The sequence below is a fragment of the Capra hircus genome (assembly GCF_001704415.2).
Source record: "Capra hircus breed San Clemente chromosome X unlocalized genomic scaffold, ASM170441v1, whole genome shotgun sequence".
Lineage (NCBI taxonomy): Eukaryota > Metazoa > Chordata > Mammalia > Artiodactyla > Bovidae > Capra > Capra hircus.
In genome coordinates this window covers 26,786,195-26,811,068 of record NW_017189517.1, presented here as the reverse complement: position 1 = coordinate 26,811,068, position 24,874 = coordinate 26,786,195, and the positions used below count along the sequence as shown (strand labels likewise).

At 37.9% G+C, this 24,874-nt stretch overlaps 1 protein-coding gene across 5 annotated transcripts in view; it reads right to left on the bottom strand.

Moving 5' to 3' along the window:
- Positions 1-24,874, bottom strand: part of DOCK11 (dedicator of cytokinesis 11) — a 212,984-nt gene that overhangs the window by 51,791 nt on the left and 136,319 nt on the right. For all 5 annotated transcript variants that reach the window (XR_001917616.1, XM_018044192.1, XM_018044191.1 and 2 more), the window contains 8 exons: positions 18,115-18,231; positions 16,462-16,537; positions 15,604-15,713; positions 13,718-13,829; positions 7,372-7,438; positions 5,810-5,857; positions 3,869-4,011; positions 2,462-2,577 (listed from right to left, as the gene is read on the bottom strand). Coding sequence is in view for 4 of the 5 variants with exons in the window: in XM_018044192.1 (XP_017899681.1) it covers positions 2,462-2,577; positions 3,869-4,011; positions 5,810-5,857; positions 7,372-7,438; positions 13,718-13,829; positions 15,604-15,713; positions 16,462-16,537; positions 18,115-18,231 (789 nt within the window). In the remaining variant the exon portion in view is untranslated. The remainder of the gene's footprint in view (positions 1-2,461; positions 2,578-3,868; positions 4,012-5,809; positions 5,858-7,371; positions 7,439-13,717; positions 13,830-15,603; positions 15,714-16,461; positions 16,538-18,114; positions 18,232-24,874) is intronic.

Below are 24,874 nucleotides of genomic sequence, written 5' to 3'. Positions count from 1 at the left end.
GCTGCAGAATCTCTTTATGAAGTATTAAATTTGTTCTGATTAATGTGCAACTCAAATTCATTTTTGATTGTGCCAGTAAATAAGACATTTGATTTCAAAATGTGCACTCTTATTCCTTCCTTCTATTCAAATATTTCTTAATTTATTTAACATACCTCTCTTGATAGATGACAGGCACTATCTTAAGTGCTTTAGAAATATCAACTCACTTTTTTATTGTGAGACTGGAGGTGGAAAGGGGGACTGCAGATGGGCACCAAGGATCTTTTTGAGATAATGGGAATGATTGGATTGTAATGACTGCACAACTCCGTAAACTTACTAAAGTAAAGATATAAAAGACTAGAAATTGTAGAGAAGTATCTATTGGTTTGTGACCCTTTCTGTTTAGAAAAGAATGCATTGGATAATGTCTTCAGCCCTGCTCTTCTATCCCTTAAGAAACCAATTAGCAGGTTACAAACTGGCCACAAGTAACAACAAAAAACCAAAACCATATGACTATTTGTAACAGATTTAATGGTAACACTGATAGCCAGAATCCAAGTATGGTGCTCCATCTTTCTGGCTCCTCCCTTGAAGTCAAGTGAAGTGAAGTCGCTCAGTTGTGTCCAACTCTTTGCGACCCCATAGACTTTAGCCTACCAGGCTCCTCGGTCCTTGGGATTTTCCAGGCAAGAGTACTGGAGTAGGTTGCCATTTCCTTCTCCAGGGGATCTTCCCAACCCAGGGATCAAACCTGGGTCTCCCACATTGTAGGCAGACGCTTTACCATCTGAGCTACCAGGGAAGCCCAAAACCATATGCATATTTGTAACAGATTTAATGGTAACACTGATAGCCAGAATCCCAGAATGATGCTCCATCTTTCTGGTTCCTCCCATAGTTTATTTGAAAGCATGGGGTAGTGGTTAGAAGCAAGGACTCTTGTGATAACTAGCCAAGATTAAATTCCTGATCTGCTACTGACTAGCTATGTGACATTAAGTTCCCTGTGACCTTCCCTTTTCTCACTTTAAAATGGGAAAAATAATAGTATCTACATCACAAAGCTAGTGTGAGGATTAAAGGTGAGTTAATATTTGTGCTTTTAAGTTGACTGAGGTTTAATTTATATACAACAAAATTTAGCTATTTTAAATTTATTATTCAATTATTTTTAGTAAAGTCACAGAGTTGTGCAGTCATTGCAATCCACTCATTCCCATCATTTCAAAAAGATGCTTGGTGCCCATCTGCAGTCCTCTTTTCTACCTCCAGTCCCACAATAAAAAAGTGAGTTAATATTTCTAAAGCACTTAGGATGGTGCCTGTCATCTAATAGAGATTGTCAATTAACAAGAGATGTATGTTACATAAATAAGAAATCTCTGACTAGGAGGAAGAAAAAACAATGCAAACCTTAAGACCAAATGTCTTATTTACTGGCATAATAAAAAATGAATTTGGGTTGCATTTAATCAGAACAAACTTAATACTTCATACAGAAATTCTACAGTCTATTTCTCTTTACTATCTCATTCAGTTTTCCCTTATAAGACTCTTTGAAAAGCATAGGCCTGGTTTCCATAGTAAATCTGGAAGCCTGAAGCAATTAACTGAATTACTTTGAGAAGGGGAAGGAAAAGAAGAAAAATCTATGTAACTCAGATGAAGAGCCAGCTTTCACTTGTGACTTCTCCCACTACTGTTGCCTCACATTATGGTTATATGAGCTCCCCTGGTAGCTCAGCTGGTAAAGAATCCGCCTGCAATGCGGGAAACCTGGGTTCAATCTCTCAGTTGGGAAGATTCCCTAGAGGAAGAAATGGCAACCCACTCCAGTATTCTTGCCTGGAGAATCCCAGGGACAGAGGAGCCTAGCAGGGTAGAACCATGGGGTCACAGAGTCGGACACGACTGATGACTAAGCAAAACACATAGTTATATAATGTTTATTCAAAGCAATCCAACATCCATTATCTCATTTTACACCTTAAACAACCCTGCAAGATAACTGCTTTCAATTTCTTCTTCTTCTATTTTTTAATCCTAGCAATGATGATTTGTACTGAGAGGCAAGTATCTGAATAAAACCAATAAACCCCTGACAAGGGACGCCAGCCAGCCAGTCTGGATATCATCTGGCTTGACAAGACACCTCATCTCAACAGGTATTTGGACAGGCTGACTTAATCATAATGTAGGCTAAAAATGACTGGATATTTTCACAAAAGTATGAAAAAAACCTGTTTTTAAACACAAAAATAACGGAGAAGGGAAATGAAGAACAAATTATTAACAGTCCAACTCTCTCATTTTAAGGCTGAGTCTCAGTTATTTCTTGAGGTCACACTAGATCTGCCACCCAAGTTTCTTGACTGCTCACTGGGGGATTTTATACTAAGCTTCATCTGCCTAGTTAATTTTTGCATATTTTCTTTGCAATGATACCAACTGAATCCTAACTTTTCATTTTTACCTTGAAACACTGAGTGAAAAACGATATGGTATCTAATACTGTTAGGGAAACTTCCGTAGCAGTATTTCCTTCAAGAAGTGCCTGATGGAAAATGTCTGCTTCAGTTGTTGAAGAACCTGAAATTTAAAAAAAAAAAGGGGGGGGGAATTAAAACTGTATGACACAGGTATTCACATAACAATTTTGAATGATTTTCTCTCCCAAAGACTCAGAGAGAGAGACAAGCAAAAAGACACCAGGCTCGCAAAGAACAAACTTAATACTTCATACAGAAATTCTGCAGTCCATTTCTCATTACTATCTCATTCAGTCTGCCCACCTGCAGACTTAATGAGTTTCACTGTATTTACTCCTTAATCAAATATGATCTGGGTTAATCAATTCTGCTATTTTTTTTTTACTTAAGCTCTGTATCAACAGCTCTGCCACAAATAAATAGGTGCCAACTTCTTTGTAGACAAGATGTGAGTGGTGAACTAGGTATGTAACTAAGAAATAACATGGGAGGCATTTTAGACTATGCTGCTAATTATATGTGCAAAAATGAGAAACTCATAGAAATGCAGCTACGTTATGTACAGGGGTTCCCTATGGTCTGATGTTTTCAATGATGTCAATGGTGTGAGACTTGTTTCTAAATCTGAAGGAAAACAAAGCATCTGGGCCAACTGAAAGATATAGGTTCGTTACATTGTTACAAGAGACAAAAAACAAAGCTGGAGGCTGTACCACTTGTATTTTTTTTTGAAAGGTCCTGAGTCTAGTAGCTCAGCATCCATCTGCTCAAGACATTTGTGTTTATTATTAGTCCTTACGGCAGAGCCAGTTCTGCTTGCTTCCTCTTATGCAACCTTTAAAGGACTGTATGGAAATGAACGTTTTCTCACTCTTTTGACTTTTTATTAAGATTTGCTTTTTAGAGGATAGCTTTCATTTATATGACCCTCTAGCTTCCTCCTTGTCCTATTGAACTTGTCAATATTTCAACCTGTGTGAAATACATCTTTGTCAAAATAGTATTTACAGTGCCCTAATTTCTACAGACAGCTCAGCATGGGTAATACCTTAATAATTACTGAATGAACAATAGTCACTCTAAACAAATATTATATATACTATTATATTCAAATGTCATTATTTGCATTAAGGTATGGATAAGAGACATTGAATGTAAAATAAGAATAATAATTCAATGAGAAAATTAATTTCCTTCATATTAAACTAAGAACTCACTATTAACTAAAATTGCTAAAAACAATCCATGCATATTTGATATTACATTCACATATGACGAAATGACTGTACAGAAACTGAGATGTGAAATGATCTCCAGCTGTACTGGTGATTTAGGTTATATAGTATTACCGTCTGTTTCAAATGGGTACCCTACCCACATTCTGCACTTACTGTGATTAAGTGTAAATGAACTTTCCAGGCTACTAAGATGCTGAAGCCGGGCCTGCATTATTCCTGATCTGTTTCGGAGAGCTGGCATGGTTTGTGATTTTCGGTCTACTCCAAAGTGTTTTGACAGCCAGGCATCATGCACCCTAAAATAAATGTTAAAGTTAGGAAATGGATTACTCTTATACTGTATCTCAATGTTATATTTTTTAAACTAATAAATGACTAGGTTTTCACATAAATACTGTGCTATGCTCAATATTCTACCAATTATTATTTGGCTTAAATGAGACATCATTGGGAATTGTATAATGCTTTCTGTATATTTAAAATACCTTATACTACAAGAATACAAGTAAGGAATTTAGAGAATTTAAAGTTAGTTTCTTACTTTCCTTCCTCTTCTCAAAAATATCAGACAGTGGACAATATATCAGAGTAGACAATACTCCAATAAGATTCCATCTTTATCTCAGGAGATAAGGAAAGGCATGAGTCAGAGAAAACAATGAGGGACACTCAAGAGTTGACATGGCAGAGGGTGGTTTCCTGGAGTCAGATATTTAAGAATGAGCACGTATCTAATCTGTTTCTGGACTGGAGTTAAACTTGGATCAGAATTTTTTACTCTACAAAGATGTCTATTTGCACATTTTTATTTTGTTTTCCTTTAATTTTAGGGTTTCATTTAAAAAAAATTAACAACTACGTAATGCAGGGACTGAGAAAGAAGAAGAGTTTGTCCATCCTCTAGTAAACACAGAGGGCAGGTCACCAGAATCTTAGAGGTTAAGGTTCATGGTGGTAGTTCCCATACCAGTTCCCAACCAGCTCCCAGCGCTGGGAAGACAACAAAAATCATCACCTGAATTATTAGGATGTCCCAGAGTCTCAGCAAAAACCTAATCCAAATCACCTCTTTGGGCTTCCCTCATAGCTCAGTTGGTAAAGAATATGCCTGCAATGCAGGAGATCCCAGTTCGATTCCTGGGTCAGAAAGAGCCCCTGGAGAAGGGATAGGTTACCCATTCCAGTATTCTGGCCTAGAGAATGCCATGGACTGCAAAGAGTCGGATATGACTGAGCGACTTTCATTTTCTTTCAAACTACCTCTTTAGTTTTTGGAAGTGCCATGAAATTTACTTTAATAAAGAAAATAATTCTATTTAAGTTTCTTTAATGACTAACTCTACCTCTGAAATATATCTTATCAAAATAAGCAAGTAATCTTCTCCATAGGATCCCACAAACATTTTCTAAAGTATTTATTTCACTAAGACTTGCACAGCAAAAAGAAGAAAGAAATAATATATAATGCATGTTGCAATTACTGTTTGGGATTTCTGTTTACATTACTAACTGAGGTGAATATTGACAGGTTGTAGACAAAAGTACACAACTGACAGTTGTCCTCACTTGACAATTTCTTGCCTTCCCCTGGATCTAGTCTTTTCTCACATCCTTCAGAAGAGACAAGCATCTGTTCTAGGATTAGACTGGAAACTCTGCACATCAGTCTAACCATTACTCTTGGAAAACTTAAAAAAAATGTATCACTTCACATCAGGTTAATTTCAACTTTAAGTTGAGAAGCATTAAATAAATCATGAGCATCTTAAAGAAAGTGAAAGTGAAAGTGAAGTCGCTCAGTTGTGTCCGATTCTTGCCATCCCGTGGAGTGTAGCCTACCAGGCTCCTCCATCCATAGGATTTTCCAGGCAAGAGTACTGGAGTGGGTTGCCATTCCCTTCTCCAGAGGATCTTTCTGACCCAGGGCTCGAACCCGGGTCTCCTACAGTGCAGGCAGACACTTTACCATCTGAGCCACTGAGTATCTTAAGGCTAACTCAAAAGGAAGCATCTAGGTTTTACATGGCATGATTAAGACTGCCCTCTGTTGGAAGAGAAGAAAACAAGAGGAAATTGCAGGGCTATGGGAATTACCTTGCTATGTTTCTTTTCCCCATGTATCTAAAGTGAAACAAACATACTCTAGAAAGAAAAACAGTAGCATGTTAGTCCTATATTACCATACTTTGCATTTTAACAAATAATATTTGAAAATTCATGTGTTACAAAGAATGGCCTATTTAAAATCATATTACAATAATATGTTTTGGTATATACAAATAAATATACAACCACCAGCCATATTATATCACTCTACATTTATTTGCTACAATTACTTCAGCACCAAAAAGTCTCAGGTCTTCATATACAATTCTAATGACATATTTTTAAAAAACGTGTCAATGCAAATGATCCTTCGAGCTTTATACTGTGTGTCACAGCAAAGGTCTCTAATATAGTCATTAACACCTAAAAAGGTTCTTAAGCCCTAAAAATTGTGGCCATTGCTATATTTTTATAATGGCATTAAACCACTTTCTAGTATAGAAAATCCCAAACATACAAAATAGAGAGGACAGCAAACCAAACCCCATATACCCAGCACCCAGCAGCTTCAACAATTAGCAACTCATGGCCACTCCTGTTTAACTTCTACCCCAAACAGGTCCTCTCTCCTCCCTCCACACTTACTACCTCCTCCAAATTTTTAAAGTAAATCCCCAACAAAATCATCTATTTTCATTAGTGAATATTTCAATATAATTAAGAGTAGCTTTATTTTAATCCTGCTTTGTTTGCAAATATTTTCTCCAAATGTTTTGCTGGACATGCACATACAATATCATCAGTTCAGTTCAGTCGCTCAGTCATGTCCGACTCTTTGCAACCCCATGAATCGCAGCACACCAGGCCTCCCTGTCCATCACCAACTCCTGGAGTTCACTCAGATTCATATTCATTGAGTCAGTGATGCCATCCAGCCATCTCATCCTCTGTCATCCCATTCTCCTCCTGCCCCCAATCCCTCCCAGCATCAAAGTCTTTTCCAATGAGTCAACTCTTCCCATGAGGTTGTGTACTATTTATTTTACAATGTATTTAGAAATTACACTTCACTCTAATTTTTATTTTACCTTTCAATAAAATAGCTCAGCAAACAATACAGGTCAACTTCCCCCCTCCACTTAGGAAAAAATGCTAGCTTTTTTCCCCTCAAGTACCTTGGAATATATATACATATACACACAAACACACATTTCTGAAGTGGGTAGAATTACTCGGCCCTATCTAAGGGTACACATTCTAAACTCCAACATATAAGGGGCTCCATTAACCCAGCATCTGCTCTAAATGAATGATTAGGACAGCTGGTGCCACTTCCAGTTTTCCAGATCACACACAGATTCCTGATGGTCTGCAAAGATGGGCTATTATTAGCTAGAGTTTTCTATAATACCACAAGTATTTCGTTTACATGTTTTTCTTCTATGTGTGAAGAAGCTATATGTCAACCTATAAACTATGAAAATAGTTTAACATTCCCTACATTATGTACAAATATGCTGATGAAAACAAAAAAGGAGTAATATTTCATTAACTATAAATATTAAGCTCCCAAAAATAAGAGGAAATTTTATGAAAACAAGACAACTTACTCTAGAAGTACAAGAATGTTTATGAGCTCCTGGGGAGATACCTTGTTCCAGTAAGTTAAGAGTGTATCTGAAAATAGAATAAAGTGTTACAGCTTGAAATAGCAGAAACCATAACAGCAAATAGTAATAGCACAGTGAATTCCAAAGTACATAACTTTAGTTTCAATAACCATCAACTCATAACCAGTTCTGTCTCATCTGAATCCTACCCTCCTATCTCATCTCACTGCCCAATACCCATAATACACTCTATTGAATTAATTCCAAATATACTGCTTAATCTGTAATTATTTTCAACTATAACATTATTTTTATTTACTTTATAAATGTTCTTTTCGATGGCTTATCATAACTGAAGACAGGAAGCGAAGTAGACCTGGGGTTTTTCCTAAAATTTTATGCAAAATGGTGCATTTATGTGCATTGTTCCGAAGGTAGGGTCAAGCACGTTTGCCTGCTACTCAAAGGACTCGGAGAACCAAAAAGTTTGAGAACTTGAGAGGAAAAGTGATAACTTATTTTCCTCTTTCTCTTTGGATTATTAACCCTGAAGTTCTAGCAATATACATACATACCACACAGATTCATGAAACAACTATTTTAGATATAAAAGCCCCAAAACCTATATCACATATACTTCTCTTCTGAGTTTTTTTTTAATTTCAACACATTCACTGAAACTTTTTTAAGAGAAAAATATTACCCCCACTTAACCTTCCATTCCGTTTTTTAACCTATTCAGATATAGCTAATAGTGTCAGCAGTTTCACTTCTAAATTTTAAAAACCTAGTAAAACTGTTACTCAGTTGTGTCCGACTCTTCGTGACCACATGGACAGTAGCCTTATTGGACTCCTCTGTCCACGGAATTCTCCAGGCAGGAATATTGGAGTGGGTTGCCATTTCCTTCTCCAGGGGATCTTCCTGATCCAGAGTTTGAACCTGGCTCTCTCACATTGCCGTCAGACTCGTTACCTACTGAGTCACCAGCAAAGCTCTAGGATGGATCACAACAGTAATCAGTTACAGAATTGCCAGTCTCCCGAGAACCTCTAAATCTAGGAATAGATGACTAAGCAATATTGCCTAAACGGAGGGGTGACAGGAAGGAGAGAGTGCATGGCTTTTGACTTTATGTTTAACTTACTAATGACCATGGGTATTTGTGCTTCTCAATGATTATAAAATACTGTCAGGAAGAAAGATGCTAAAATTGGGTCAAATAAATCTGTTTCAAAAATAAAGCAAGGGGTAAATTCCAACCCCCCCCTCCTTTTGGGATGCACTTCAGCTCAGCGGGGCTTTCCCAGAAGTCACTGCGTTTCCAGTCTCTCGAGTCTCCAGTCCGGCACAGGGTGGCTTGAAGGCGCCATCTTCCCGCCCTTGTGCTTTCGCTCTTCTCGGCAAAAGGAGGCTGGTGTCTCCTTCCTGCCCCCCACCTACATCCTGCTGTCCACCCCTGAGCCATCTTTGATCCATCCTCTCACCCATCCGGTGCCCTGAGACCACTTCACAGGTCTGTAGAAGAGGTGAAACTCTCGATCGGTCCGCGGCCCAGTTCTAGTTGACGGCCCTTCCGCCATTTTTTGGTGGTGCCTGTCTCCACTGTTTCCCAATCCCAGTCAGAGAATCAAGATGAAGGCGGGGGATGTGGGTGAAGAAGACAGGGAAAGCGGGCAGAGCTCTTCCGAAGAAGATAAAATGCAGAAGGTTAGCCTCTGTGATGTGTCTTCTGAAGAGTTTAAAAAAACCTGGCTAACACTTAAAGAGCTCCATGACAGAGAGTTACGCCGACTTCAGGGGAAAGTAACCAGTTTGAGGAAAGAGCGATTGTCAGACGGGAGGTGGACAGGATCCATATCCAGAATTAAAGAGTTGACGCAGCAACAGAGAGCCCTGAATGACACTATCCATGACCTGCGAGGTCAGTTAAACGCCAAAGTATGTGATCGCTGTACAGTAAATGAAACGTACAGAAATACGCTACAGCAAGAATTTTATGATATCCAACAACAAAATCTGAAGTTTATTGGTGAGCTCACAGCAGAAAGGAATAAATTAAGAGAAGAAAACAAGAAGCTTTTGGCTAGGCTCAAGAGGAAACATCAACAGTTTCGCAGTTCTTTTTCTGATAGTGATGACGACGTCGTCCCTGGGTCTCAAGAGAGCGAGTCAGTTATTTCGATCAGGGACACTCTGCCCGGACCTGAGAGGCATGTGGCTGTCAAACTGATAACGCAAACGAATACCAAACAGATGAAATCTAGAGGGAAAAAGAAACAGCCACACAGTTCCGAGCTTCAGGTTCCATTTTACAGTCAGGACGTCTTTGAGGTGCCAGAGAGCCCTCCGGAGAAGATTTCCTCTAACAGCAGTAAGACGATCACAATAAGCAGTGGCAGTCAGAAGTCATCTAGCACTGTTCCTTCAGCGTCTACACTCGGCCCTCAAACAGTGGATGAATTTCAAGATGACTCCAGCCTTCCTGATGCCAGGCTTGGCCATCGACAAAGCAAATCCATTTTCACACAGAGGACCTCCTCACAGAGGATCTCCACACCAAAGCATGGAACTGAGATTGATTTCCCTCGGAGCCTTTCCAATATTTCTCCAGGAGAAGACCTACCTACTGAAATATTATCTGAAACTTCAGAGGAAAGTATGATTGACTATAGCAAAAGCATATTTTCTCCTTTTACACGGAGAGACAAAAACACCACTTTACATCTATTTCCTTTAGACTCTACTTCAAGTTCTAATGTGAGCAGACCATCATTGGGTGTTTTTCGCGTTTCAGTGAGAGAGAGCAGTAGCCACACACCTTGCAGTGAACAGTCCACAACAAGCAAGAATAGGAATGGTGCTACAGCTGTAGCCCATGATGCTGAAAAGCCACAAGGTGAAACTCAGGCTTGCACTTCGGGGTCTTCAATAAAGAGAAAAGTCAAGATACAGTTTAAAAAACAAGGGAAGTAGCCATCGCTCCATCTCTCTCTTAAGGAGACTGCTTTTTTTTCCAAGAGGACAGTCTTCCTATCCATTCAGACTATTTAACATTTGTATTCAGACTATGTAACTGATAATTCCTGACTTTGATTCTACTTCCTAGAATATAATATACTGGCATTAAAAAGCTGGGCAAATGACTAAGACTTTGAAACAGTGACTTATTGCCAGTTAATAAAATTCAGCTACAAAGAAAGAAACTTCGTTTTCAGAATGCCTATACTTCTATATAAAAGTGTAGAGGTCTATCATCTTTTTGTTGAAATTAAGCTGCTAGTGTCTATGAGTCAGTGTGTGCCATGCTGAGTTGGTTTAGTTGTGTCCTAGTTTTTACAACATGATGGACTGTAGCCTGCCAGGCTCCTCTGTCTGTGGGATTCTCTAGAATAATACTGGACTGGGTTGTCATGCCCTCCTCCTGGGGATCTTCCCATCAATCGAGTCTCTTAGACTCTTGCATTGGCATGTGAGTTCTTTATTACTAGTGCCACTTGGGAAGCCCTTATGAGTCAATAAGAAGGCTTAAAAAAAAAGACAGCCAAGAGAACACCTAAAAGGCATGGACTGTACGAGTTCAACCCTGAAATACATATAAAGTGAAATACTTACTGGACTTGACAAGGTAACTACAATACTTAAACTGAGAAAGATTCAGAAGCAGATATTTTTCAGAATAAAATGAGTATGACTTTACAGATACCATACAGCATGACTTAAATTACAAAAGAAGTGACACAAACTGTATATTACTTATTAAAATTTGCTGTTAAAAATCAAAAACAGAACAGAAGAAGGAAAAACCTCATTAACAAAGACCAACTATTTAGCAAGCAAGGTCAGCATTTACAAGAGGAGACCTCAAGAAACAGAGCAGTTATGGTTTTACCCATAACATAAAGCAGCCAGTGGCTTGTCACTGGTTATCAGTGTGTGTGCACACGTGCACATGCGCTTGCATACATATGCAAGTGTGCACATGTGTACTGGAGTAGAGGAGGGGAGAACTACTCAGCAATGCATGTCCCTCTCCTCCTTCCTTCTTTCCTCCCCCTACCACCCTCATTTTCCCTGGGCTCTGGTGGTATTCAACTCCCTTTTTCTTTACAGTTTTTCTTTTCCCTTGTATCCTTGAGCCTCTAGAAGAAACAGTTACTGAGTGAATTCATGTGCCATTAAACTCACTCTTTTATATAGAGCACAATACAGTAGTTTATGGTATATTTAAAAACTTGTAACACCATCACCACAGTTTTAGAATATTTGCATCATCCTTTAAAAAAGCCTGTATATAATAGCAGTCACTTTCTACATTCCCCCACTCTTTAGCTTGTGGGGAGACAAAAACAATAAGCTGTGGCTATGGTTGTTAATTTGATTCATCATTTCTTGGAATGAAATACCACCAGGGTTGAAAATTATCACCCTTTACAATTTCTTTCTCAAAACATAGAAGCTTATAACATAGTCTCAATAATATTTGACTTTTACTCTAAATCATACATTCTAAGTAGTTGAAGATTCTAGTTTTTAAAACTGTTTTATTAATGTACTTTAGAATTAACTCTTCATATCTAGCTTTTGATGTTTTTCAATCTCTCTGGCAAGTTAACTATCAACTCATTTTATGTTTTTATATCCTGCATTGTTACAAAAAAATGTTTAAAATAATACTAAGAACAAAATATAGAAAATAGGTAAAATTTATTGTATTATGATTTGATTTTTATTCTAAATCATACATTGTTAGTACTTGAAGATTCTACTTATTTAAAACTCTTTTGTTAATGTATTTTAGAATTAACTAGTCATATCTAGCTTTTGATGTGTTTCAATCTCTGGCAAGTTAACTATCAACTCATTTTATGTTTTTATATTCTGTATTATTACAAAAAATGTTTAAAATAATATTTACTAAAAACAAAATAGAAAATAAGTAAAATTTACTATATTATGATTTGACTTTTACTGTAAATCATACATTCTAAGTGCTTGAAGATTCTAGTTATGTAAAACTTTTATTAATGTACTTTAGAATTAACTATTCATATCTAACTTTTGATGTATTTCAGTCTCTCTGGCAAGTTAACTATCAACTTACGTTTTTATATTCTGCATTACAAAAAATGTTTAATATTTACTAAAAACTAAATAGAAGATAAATTAGAATTTAACTACTTTATTATAATGGCCAAAACCCGGGTGCTTTTATGTTCTTCACTTCTGCTTGCCTTTTTTTTTTTTTTTAAAGAATATTTATTTGGCCACACAGGGTCTTAGGTGCAGTATGTGGGATATATTTCCCTGTCCAGAAATTGAATCCGGGACCCCTGCATTGGCAGTGCAGCATCTTAGCTACAGGGAAATCCCTAGGCTTTTTGTTTGTTTTGTTTTGGGGGGTCTTTGGGGTGGTTTTATGATTTTTTTTCCTTTCTTTGTGAGAAAAAGTAGAAAAGGAAGAAAGAGGAAGGAATTGTGTAAACAAAAGTGGTACTTGGAATGAGATAGAACCTTCTGATTTTACTTCCAAAGGACATGCAGTTTATGAAAATCCTTTGCTTATATTCTATTATATATGGTAAAGAGGAAATGGTAAATTATAAATAATACAATTATACATCAAGGTAAAGAGAACAGCCTGGAAAAGAACCTGACACCATACAAATCTGTATAATGGTCCTGTGAAGATAACGACAGCATTCCTTACCCTCAAAGAACCCTTCCTGTCTTTTTGTTTGCATTTGATTTTGTAAATCCTGGGTCAAATAAAAGCTACAGTGTTAAATATGACTTTTGGTTATTGTTATTTTCTTCTGTTTACCTTGGTTATTTAATGTATTCTATGCTCTGCATGAAAAAAAAATACTCTAGCACTTCTAAAACTATTGCCTCACTTTAGTAAGTAAGTAAGTGTTGGTCTCAGTCGTGCCCAACTCTTTGCAACCCCATGGACTGCAGCCCACCAGGCTCCTCTGTCCATGAGATTCTCCAGGCAAGGATACTGGGGTGGGTTGCCATTTCCTTCTCCAGGGAATCTTTGCAACCCAGGGATCGAACCCGGGTCTCTTGCACTACAGGCAGATTCTTTATTGACTGAGCCACAAGGGAAGCTTTAGAAATTAATTTTAAAGAAAAAAAAATTGTTTCAAAGAATCAAACCTGTACGATGGAAATGAATCTATTCTAAGTTAAAATATAGGAACATTCTAAGGTCAAAGTCTTCAAAGTTCTGTTTGTAATGTGCCTATGTCCTACATGCAGATCATGGTCAAATATTTGTTACATGAACTTGTGAACCTGTGATGGTGGAGTACAGTCTATGATTAATATGCTGGTAACTCACCTTCAGAAATCATTTTTACTATATACAAATAGCACATCAAGAGGCTTCTGATTTCATATTGATCCAATCGGTTATACTGGGATACACTACTCCTTGTAGAACTCTGCCGAGTCTGTAATACAAAGATAAGGCTTTTGAGAAACAATACTGGTATTTTAGCTTCCCATAGCCTTTAACTCAATAACTGTTTTAATTAGTCCTGTTTGGGAAACTTCTAAGCACGTCACAGATAACCACATTTGGAAGGTAAATGGGCTGAGTCTTTGTTGCTACTGCACCTAGTAATATCACTGGAAATTATCTTGCAGTCTTCATCAAGATATGGCCATGAATATACTGTGTATTCCCTAAGTCCTGTGTTTTAGTAAGGTAATGTTTTAAATCATATGTGGGTATTCTAGGAAAAATAGCTTTTATGTCAAGGAGAAACTTACAGTTTAAACCTTTTAACTTGAATCTCTCATTAAGAGTTTATTAAAATTCAACTTCTAAATAATAGTTCAGAAAAATCTATCTTAAAAGGAAGCTTAATGATATTACAAGATAATTTTACTAAGGACCCAGTAATACTTCAAAATTGGAGCCTCTACAAAGTAGTGATGTTCCTATTATTTAGTGACTTTTGTTTAAATATCAGTTAAGCATGACAAGATCTGACTTATTCGAGGATTTATATGAATACGGTAATAACAATGTCCTAAAGAATTTATCCTTGTTAGAAACCAATGCTTTCAGCTGAGCTAACCTGGGCTGAGGCTATATACTTACCAATGTAGGAGTTACCAAAAACTTTTACTTGGAACAAAACATCTAGGTTCTGAATGCTTGCTAGCTGTGTGATTACTGGCAAGTCATTAACCTCTTTGTCCTTAGTGTGCCTTACCTATGACAGTATCTGTTGTCTTATTTCTAAATGGTGTGAAATAAGAACTTTATGATTAAATAAAGTCCATGGGGTAGCAAAGCGTTGGATATGACTTAGCAAATGAACAACAACAATGGGCAAAGACTCAAGGGAGTATATATAGAGTGGTTCTTAAGGGGGTGGTTCCCAACCAGCAGCATCAGCATCACCTGGGAACTTAGAAATGAGCAGGCCCCTAGACTGACAAAAACAGGATGAAGCTCAGCTATCTATTTTTATAAAGTCGCCCAGATGATTCTGATACACAGTGAGAACACCATGATCTAGGAGAAGAAGTGCTGAAATTAGAAAACCTGGGTTTGGGTCTGGCCCTGCCATAGTTGTGTGTCTGTCCTAAGTCACAATCCCAGTTTTCATTTGTAAATTGAGAGTTGGAATTTATTATTTTTATGGACCCTTCTAACTAATTTTATATGGTTCTATGATTTCATGTAGCAGCATGATAAGGCTTTACTGGTCTAAAATGAGGTTTCTCTATCTCAAGGCTGACCTATCCCAAACTTTAATGTTAGGTTTGAAACAATCTTATGCAAAAGTTAGTATATTCTGATTAAGTGATTCTGGGATGTTGAGATTATCAATTTGGGGACCTAATTTTTTTTCATCCCAAGTTAAGGTCATTATTCTTAGAAAAGAATAAAAAGCTGAATTAATCCTGCCAGGGAGTGATTTAAGTGATAAGGATATATTAGGCATTTTAAACTTGAACCTTCCCTCTCTAGAACAGGTTTACAGATTCAAAGTTAGAACTCTGAAAGATGAATACCTTATCCTCTATAAACAGTTTTTAAGATATCCAAGTAGCAGCTGCCAGGATAGGAAGGAACTGCTACATTATGGGCTACTTTTTACAGATATAGTATAGACTACAGGAGAGTAGAGAGCTCCTTATTTACATAAAAAGAAAGACTGTTATAGTTAAAACATCACCAGGGTTAACCTATATGTTTTACGGTCTTACATTTTCACCAGTGCTGCCCTGATCTGGAAATCCGGTTGCTCCTTCTGGGATGAGGGAACCTCTTGAATCTTCCCTCTTAATTCCATGTCCGTTTTGAAAAGACCCATAAGCTGGAAAAAGCCAAGTCCTTGTTAGCAACAGGAGGAACTGTCAAAAATAGTTTGAAAAATAAGTACCTGGTTAATTGGGCTTCCCAGGTGGCGCTAGTGTTAAAAACCTGCCTGCCAATGCAGGAGGCATAAGAGATGCAAGTTGGATCCCTGGGTTGGGAAGATCTCCAGGAACAGGGCATGGCAGCCCACTCCAGTATTCTTGACTGGAGGGAGGAGGACAGAGGAGCCTGGCAGGCTACAGTCCATAGGGTCACAGAGAATTGGACACGACTGAAGTGGCTCAGCACCAGGTTAATTTTGGTAAAGTCATATTTTAAGAAATGTAAGCATTTTTTTTTTTTAACCTCGAAACACTTTTAACATTATGAAACTACAAGAAATTCCTTGGAAGTCATAAGATAAAGGCAAACAACGAAGTAATTTTATAGATAAGGAACCTTTGGCCCAGAAAAGGGAAGTGTCTTGTCCAAGACTGGAGACAGATAAGAGGATTGGAAACTAGTGTTTTTCTCATTATCCTCCATTTTCTTAGTATACTAAGCTACTTTTTTATATAAGCTGAAACAAGGAAACCTAAGCAAAGAAACATGGCTACAAAGTGTGAGTCAGATTTTAATTAAACTTTAGTAGAGATCGTGCTATATATAGTTTTTATCACAAAATATTTCAAAAAATATAGAAAAGTATAGGGTACATTTCTAGACAGCCATACCATGTATAATCTTTAAAGGAAGGACTTAATTACCAGTGTCTTTGTCAGTGCTCAGACTCCCTCTATTTGTAGGTGAAGTGAAGCCACATGCAAACTCATCCCTGGATGCCTGTAACACAATGTGATATCTCTGTCACTTAAACAAATTTGTACACTAGGATAATAAATTGGAATTAACAGAATGAAAGGGTACCCCAATTTTAAACAAAGCTCACTGCGAAAGTCTAAATCAGGTATCAGTACTGGTATTTAGGTGACTTCTCTTTTAAAAATGGATCCGAGTATACTGTTATAACTATGACCTCTGGCAAAGTGATACAACTCTAGGTGGCTGGTAAAAGCTGCAACTCGTGTGGTCTGAACATGGTTCCATTCTCCTCCTTGAACCAAAGGCAATACTAGAAGGAGAGGTGTGACCAGAGGCCCTACATGAACTTGAGCTGCAAAAGAAAGAACAGGTAAGTAAAATATTTCCACATATCACTGTCGAATGTTGTGGAGTGAGCATAAGCATGAGTGACTGTGAAGAAAGGCTCGCTTGACACCAGGTAGGTGATGCAGTATCTGCATTTAGCTGATTTACATAATTGGGAGCTCCAGGCAATCAAGCCCTCAGTGAGGCTTTAAAAAAAGCAGCTTTCTCAGGAACCCAGGGCAGGCTTGGCAAATCTGCAGACATTCATTATGGGGAATTTCCAAAGGAAGCTGTGAGGAACACAGTTTTACCTGCCACCCATTCAGCTACTGAACACGTGATGGGGATCTTTGGCCATACAGAGCACGGAGTGGGGGTAGGGCAGGAGTTATTCACCCTACTGGGCAAACTATAAAGTATACACGACATTTTAAAATGGTGACTGGTCAAATGGAGCATGTCTGGAAGATTGTAACCGAGAAGTAAAGGGTTTGAAACAACAAATGATGACGTGGAGTGAGCTGGTCTGGAGAAAAATTTAGAAGGGACATGTATGAAGGGGTATTGTGTGGAGGTAGAAGCGGATGTGCTCTGTGTACCTCTAGAAGGCAAAACCAGGACAAGTGGACAGAAAATTGTGTAGATCAAATGCAAGAAGGAAAGTTTTAAATACAACTATGGCAAAAGGTTGTTTTTGCCAAGTGGGAGACTGATCATCTCCAATGTTCCTTGCAACTCTAAGATTCTAAGGGGAGAAAGAAAACACAGACCAACCATGATGAGTTAAAAGCCGCTCATCAGAAGTGCTGAAACAAGGCTGTCAAAGGGAGGGAGAGGTGAAGGAATATAGTTTAAAGCCTGGAGCCTAACATTTTGGAAAGTGAATGTTTTGTTCAGTTTTCCAGTTGAATAAATAGATGAAGGCATATAACAGCAGCAAATCTTAAAAGCAACACACTGAGCACAAGGGATTCTTGGTGTTCCCTTGGACCTTATTACTCAAAGTGTAGTCCTTAGACCAGAAAGAGCCAAAAGTTTGTTTGAAACGTATAATCTCAAATTCCACCCCAGAGTTACTACATTAGAATTTGTCTTAATTCCCTAGATGATCTATATGCACATTAAGATTTGAGAAGTACTGTTACAGGAAAGAGTATAAATTTTAAATGTTGTAAAAGGTGAACTATTGAGACCATACAGCATATGACCCTCATTCCAAATGCAGTCAATAAACCAGGATAAAATGCCAACAGAAACACATGACTACTTACAGAATTAGGCATGGCTGCACAAGAATACAGTGTATCTCGACCTGCTAATCGCTGTATATTTTCCAAAAGCAGTCCGACAAATGGGAGGTACAACTGTGCTATTTTGGCTTGTTGGTTCTGCAAAATAATTATCAAAAGCTTAACCATCTGAGCCACCAGGGAAGTTAATAAATATATAATATGTATATATTACAAATAAAGTTGGCTCCATCTATATGTTTAAAGACTAAAAGGGACCTAATATCCATAACAAATCAATGAAGCATGAGTCTATTTATACTCATAGTCTCAAAACGAATTACCAGAGAACTCTGTTGGTATTTGGATTTATATACAATATAGTCAAATCACATCCCTCAAACATCACTATATAAAAGGCAAAAGTTTATTTTTTTAGATAGCAGTTGACTTATAAAGCAGATTGTATTAGTCCTGTCCTTTAACTCCGGTGAAGGTTGAGTATGATAAGAGCAAGAATCACATCTGTCTTGTTCACTGCTTCATCCTCTGTGCCTGGGCACACAGAATATGGTCACTATACATTAACTGAATGAACGAATAGATGGAACAAGTAACAAAATATTCCTTCCAAAAATAAGTTTTGCTTTGACTCAAGCTGCAATTAAAATAATGTGATCTTGGCCCTCTAAATCAATTATTCAACATGGGAGATTGATCTTTGTAAATATCCAAGTAAACCTGGACACCAGTAGTCTTAATTAATGTGGTACCTCTTATACTAATTTATGTACTGCTTTTCTCAGCTATAGTCCTTGTCAGGTGTTTATACTCATTCAAATCAGCAAAAACAGTGGTGATGGCACATGAGCTGCCCTCCATATGTCAGCACTTTGGGAGACTTATATAAGGCATCTAGGGTACAATGGTTAACCAACAGAATTCAGATCAAAAGTATCTCTTAGTTCCTTTAATTTGCATTTATTCTTGAAACTGAACAATTTTTCATATGTTAATCGACCATTTGTACTTCTGTTGCGAATTTCAGGAACTCTTAATATATAACATATATGTGCTAACATATAACCCTAATCAAGAATGTCTCTACCACTTAGGTCTGGGCTGGGTCCCAGGAAATTTCCCTAGATGGCTGTGCACAGAGGTTTGAGGACCACGGATCTAGTTCAACTTCCTGATCAAGACAAGAGCGACCTGCACCTGCATCTTTGACAGATGACTAGTTTTTAAACTTCTTAAACACTTCAGCACTTTCAGAGGTTCTGTTAGAAAAGTCTTTAAGCTGTTCTACCTGCTAGATATAGTTCAGCCTTTTGGATCTACAAAGAGTAAGTCCACTTCTACTTTATACAGTAACCCTTTAAATATCTGGGGACACATCACGAATTGTCTTAATTCACTCTTCACAAAGCTAAGTAGCTGTTATTATTTTATTTTTCATATGGCTTTGTTTCAAGAGTTTCTATCATCATCATCACCATTTTTTGGCAGTTCTCTAATTTTCCAGTGTCCTACTATGGTTTTTCCAGTGGTCATGTATGGATGTGAAAGTTGGACTATAAAGAAAGCTAAGTGCCAAAGAATTGATGGTTTTGAACTATGGTGTTGGAGAAGACTCTTGAGAGTCCCTTGAACTGCAAGGAGATCCAACCAGTCCATTCTAAATGAGATCATTCCTGTATGTTCATTGGAAGGACTGATGTTGGGGCTGGTGCACGGGGATGACCCAGAGGGATGTTGTGGGGAGGGAGGTGGGAGGGGGGTTCATGTTTGGGATCGCATGTACACCCGTGGTGGATTCATGTCAATGTATGGCAAAACCAATACAGTATTGTAAAGTAAAATAAAGTAAAAATTAAAATTAAAAAAAAATAAAATTAAATTAAAAAGGACTGAAGCTGAAGCTGAAACTCCAATACTTGAGCCACCTGATGCCAAGAACTGACTCATTTGAAAAGACCCTGATGCTGGGAAAGATTGAAGGCAGGAGGAGAAGGGGATGACAGAAGATGAGATGGTTGGATGGAATCACTGACTCAATGGACATGAGTCTGAGTAAACTCTGGGAGTTGGTGATGGACAGGGAGGCCTGGCGTACTGCAGTTCACGGTGTTGCAAAGAGTCGGACACGACTGAGCAGCTGAACTGAACTGAACTGACTAAATATTTGAGAGGCAGTATAGTCTAGGAGGGAGAAGGCAATGGCACCCCACTCCAGTACTCTTGCCTGGAAAATCCCATGGACGGAGGAGCCTGGTAGGCTGCAGTCCATGGGGTCGCTAAGAGTCAGACACAACTGAGCGACTTCACTTTCACTTTTCACTTTCGTGCATTGGAGAAGGAAATGGCAACCCACTCCAGTGTTCTTGCCTGGAGAATCCCAGGAACGGAGGAGCCTGGTGGGCTGCCGTCTATGGGGTCGCACAGAGTCAGACACGACTGAAGCGACTTAGCAGCATAGTCTAGGAGCACAGATTTTGAATTTTAGATACACATGAATTCCAGCCCTCCTGTTACTAGCGACTTAATTGTAATCAAATCACTTAACCATAGTTTTCTCTTTACTAAAATGAGGATAATAACAGTAATATAAATTCATATGAGCTAATATTTAATATAGTGTCTGGCATATACTGAGTCTTCAATAAATTTTTAGCTATGATTATTAATATTATAGCTTGTAGATGGGATTTCATTTCAGTTCAGATACTGAGTGATTACTAGGGAAGGAGATACTACACCCTTCTTAGGTGAACAGGAACACAGGTAAAACACATGCAATCAGGACAAACACGTTAAAAGTTTTGTCTGCACAAAAGACAGAAAACCATCTAAGAATCTATTAACAGAAGACAGGTTAAATAAATAAAATAAGGTGTATTCATATGATAGCATACTATGCAGATTTTTTTAAAAATATAGATTTAATCTTCAGAATATATTGTTAAGTGAAAAAAATAGGTAATGGTTTCTATTTTATATATATATATGTGTGTGTGTGTATAGGCTTGTGCATGAATAAAATAGAAATTTATAAAAGAAACTGATAAACAGTAGTTGCTTCTAGAGAGAGGCATGGAGGTAAGGAATGAGAGAGAGGCATTTTGATTTCTTTTTTTTTTTACCATGTATGTAGCTTATTATTTTAAAAAAGGAAAAAAAAATGCCAACAGTCCAAGTAGAAATTGCAGTTCTTCTGTTGTCAGTACCATTTGTGGTGAGTACAGGAACAGATATACGCCCCAGAATAAATGTTAGATTTTGAGCATTCTGGTTCTGAGCAGGAAAGATATCGCATGGTATGTTTAGCAAATAAGGAGAGCTCCCAAAGCAGTTTAAGAGTAGCATGTAACAGGGACCAGTGACATCTCCATAATGTCATTAAAAGAAAGGCTGAGGAGTGGCAACATGGTTGGAATGCAGGCCTGGGTGGGATACTAGGACAAGTAGTCTCAAAGCAGCCTTTCCACAGGAAGCATTTTTTCTTGACTGTATTTCTATTTGGAAAACCAAATGGAAATTATTGGGGTATAAAGCTCCCCTCTGCCCTTACCTTGGCATCATTCTTAATGGTGAACATGTTTTAAGTGAATGTATTTGACAAATGACCTCTTACTCAGGCCAACTGTGAGCTCTTTGGATCAAACACAGAAAGGAATTGAAGCTCTGGTTGAGAAGGCCCATTAAACAAAGTTTTATTGGGGAGAATCTTATACTCAATTAAAACCTGTCAGAAGATTTTGAACAAAGAAGGGGCTTTAAAAATCCCTAAAAGGGTAATGTGTGGGTATTTCAATGTTTCCCATAGTCTAAAACCTCAAAGAAAACCCATGCATCTGCAGGCACCTTATCTTTGAGAAAGGAGGCAAGAATATACAATGGAGAAAAGACAGCCTATTCAATAAGTGGTGCTGGGAAAACTGGACAGCTACATGAAAAAGAATTAAATTAGAACACTTCCTAACACCATACACAAAAATAAACTAAAAATGGATTAAAGAATGAAATGTAAGGCCGGAAACTATAAAACATCAAATACTCAAACAGGCAGTGTTATTTACAGATAACAATAGTGGTGTGTGTGTGCATGTGTGTACATATACTGTTCTCAGAATTTTAAAAAGTTAATAATGTACAAATATGTGATATAAAATATTTAAAATTCTACCTCTAGGTAAGACACTAGTGAAATCCCATTTTCTTTCACTTTCCTCTGAAGACACAAGGGGAAAAAAGACAACTTGCTGCTTCAAGAACAGGAAGTTCATTTTGTAATTTACCCACAAATTTTTTGAAATCATAGCTAAAGACATTTTCTTTCACATTGTATAAGACCCTTTTCCCCACTACTGGTAGGCACAAACAGACCCCAGCAATAACTGGCACTTTTAAAGATTTGACAAAGCTTGGTTGGAATGGAAGACTTTAAGATATCTTTTCATTTGATACGTTATTTTGGCTAATTTCTGTTAAGTCAATGCCAACATTCACAAAAAAGAAAGCAATGCAAAATAGAGTAGACTACACTAAATGTGAGTATGTTATTATAATGTGAAAAAACAATGCAAACCACAGTACATAATAAAATCTTAAAGCTGAGGCATTTAAATCTAGTTTAGGCTAGAATTACATGAAGAAAACTAGCAAAATTTGCAAGTTAAACAAATCTTTGTAATTAAAGAAATATAATTGGATATAGCTGGCAGGCTTATTCTTTTTTTTTTTTTAGGATAAATAGGAATACTATAGAAAAAGAATAAAATCCATCTCCAAGTCAGCTTCCCAAAGTAATCACAAAATAAATGATATAATGACTTTATTTAAATTTGAATATAAAAATGAAGGAACAAATTATTATGAAACAATATGATATTACCTTGAGCCATCTGGTAGCAAGTTAGTTAGTTCAGTCAGTTAGTCAGTTCAGTCGCTCAGTCACGTCTGACTCTTTGCAACCCCATGAACCACAGCACGGCAGGCCTACCTGTCCATCACCAACTCCTGGAGTTTACGCAAACTCATGTCCATCGAGTTGGTGATGCCATCCAACCATCTCATCCTCTGTCGTTCCCTTCTCCGCCCACCTTCAATCTTTTCCCAGCATCAGGGTCTTCGCAAATGAGTCAGTTATTGGCGTTAGGTGGCCAAAGTATTGGACTTTCAGCTTCAGCATCGGTCCTTTCAATGAACACTCAGGACTGATTTCCTTTAGGATGGACTGGTTGGATCTCTTTGCAGGCCAAGGGACTCTTGAGTCTTCTCCAACACTACAGTTGAAAAGCATCAATTCTTTGGCGCTCAGCTTTCTTCACAGTCCAACTCTCACATCCATACATGACCACTGGGAAAACCATAGCCTTGAGTAGACGGACGTTTGTTGGCAAAGTAATGTCTCTGCTTTTTAACAAGCTGTCTAGGTTGGTCATAACTTTTATTCCAAGGAGCAAGCGTCTTTTAATTTCATGGCTGCAGCCACCATCTGCAGTGAGTTTGGAGCCCCCAAAACTAAAGTCAGCCACTGTTTCCACTATTTCCCCATCTATTTGCCATGAAGTGATGGGACCAGATGCCACAATCTTAGTTTTCTGAATGTTGAGCTTTAAGACAACTTTTTCACTCTCCTCTTTCACTTTCATCAAGAGGCTTTTTAGTTCCTCTTCACTTTCTGCCATAAGGGTGGTGTCATCTGCATATCTGAGGTTATTGATATTTCTCCCAGCAATCTTGATTCCAGCTTGTGCTGGAAAGCCCAGCGTTTCTCATGATGTACTCTGCATAGAAGTTAAATAAGCAGGGTGACAATAAACAGCCTTGACGTACTCCTTTCCCTATCTGGAACCAGTCTGTTGTTCCATGTCCAGTTCTAACTGTTGCTTCCTGACCTGCATACAGATTTCTCAGGAGGCAGGTCAGGTGGTCTGGTATTCCTATCTCTTTAAGAATTTTCCAGTTTGTTGTGATCCACACAAAGGCTTTGGGATAATAAATAAAGCAGAAGTAGATGTTTTTCTGGAACTCTCTTGCTTTTTCGATGATCCAAGGGATGTCTGCAATTTGATCTCTGCTTTTTTTCCTCTGCTTTTTCTGAAACCAGCTTGAACATCTGGAAGTTCACAGTTCATGTACTGTTGAAGCCTGGCTTGGAGAATTTTGAGCATTACTTTGCTAGCGTGTGAGATGAGTGCAATGGTGCGGTAGTTTGAGCATTCTTTGGGGTTGAATGAAAACTGAGCTTTTCTAGTCCTGTGGCCACTGCTGAGTTTTCCAAATTTGCTGGCATATTGAGTGCAGCACTTTCACAGCATCAGCTTTCAGGATTTGAAAAAGCTCAACTGGAATTCCATCACCTCCACTAGCTTTGTTCGTTGACTTCACATTCCAGGATGTCTGGCTCTAGGTGAGTGATCACAACATTGGATTATCTGGGTCGTGAAGATCTTTTTTGTACAGTTCTCCTGTGTATTCTTGTATTCTCACCTCTTCTTAATATCTTCTGCTTCTGCTAGGTCCATACCATTTCTGTCCTTTATTGAGCCCATCTTTGCATGAAATGTTCCCTTGGTATCTCTGAATTTCTTGAAGAGATCTCTAGTCCTTCCATTCTATTGTTTCCCTCTATTTCTTTGCATTGATCGAGGAGGAAGGCTTTCTCATTTCTCCTTTCTATTCTTTGGAACTCTGCATTCAAATAAGTATATCTTTCCTTTTCTCCTTTGCCTTTCACTTTTCTTCTTTTCATAGCTATTTGTAAGGCCTCTTCAGACAACCATTTTGCCTTTGTAAG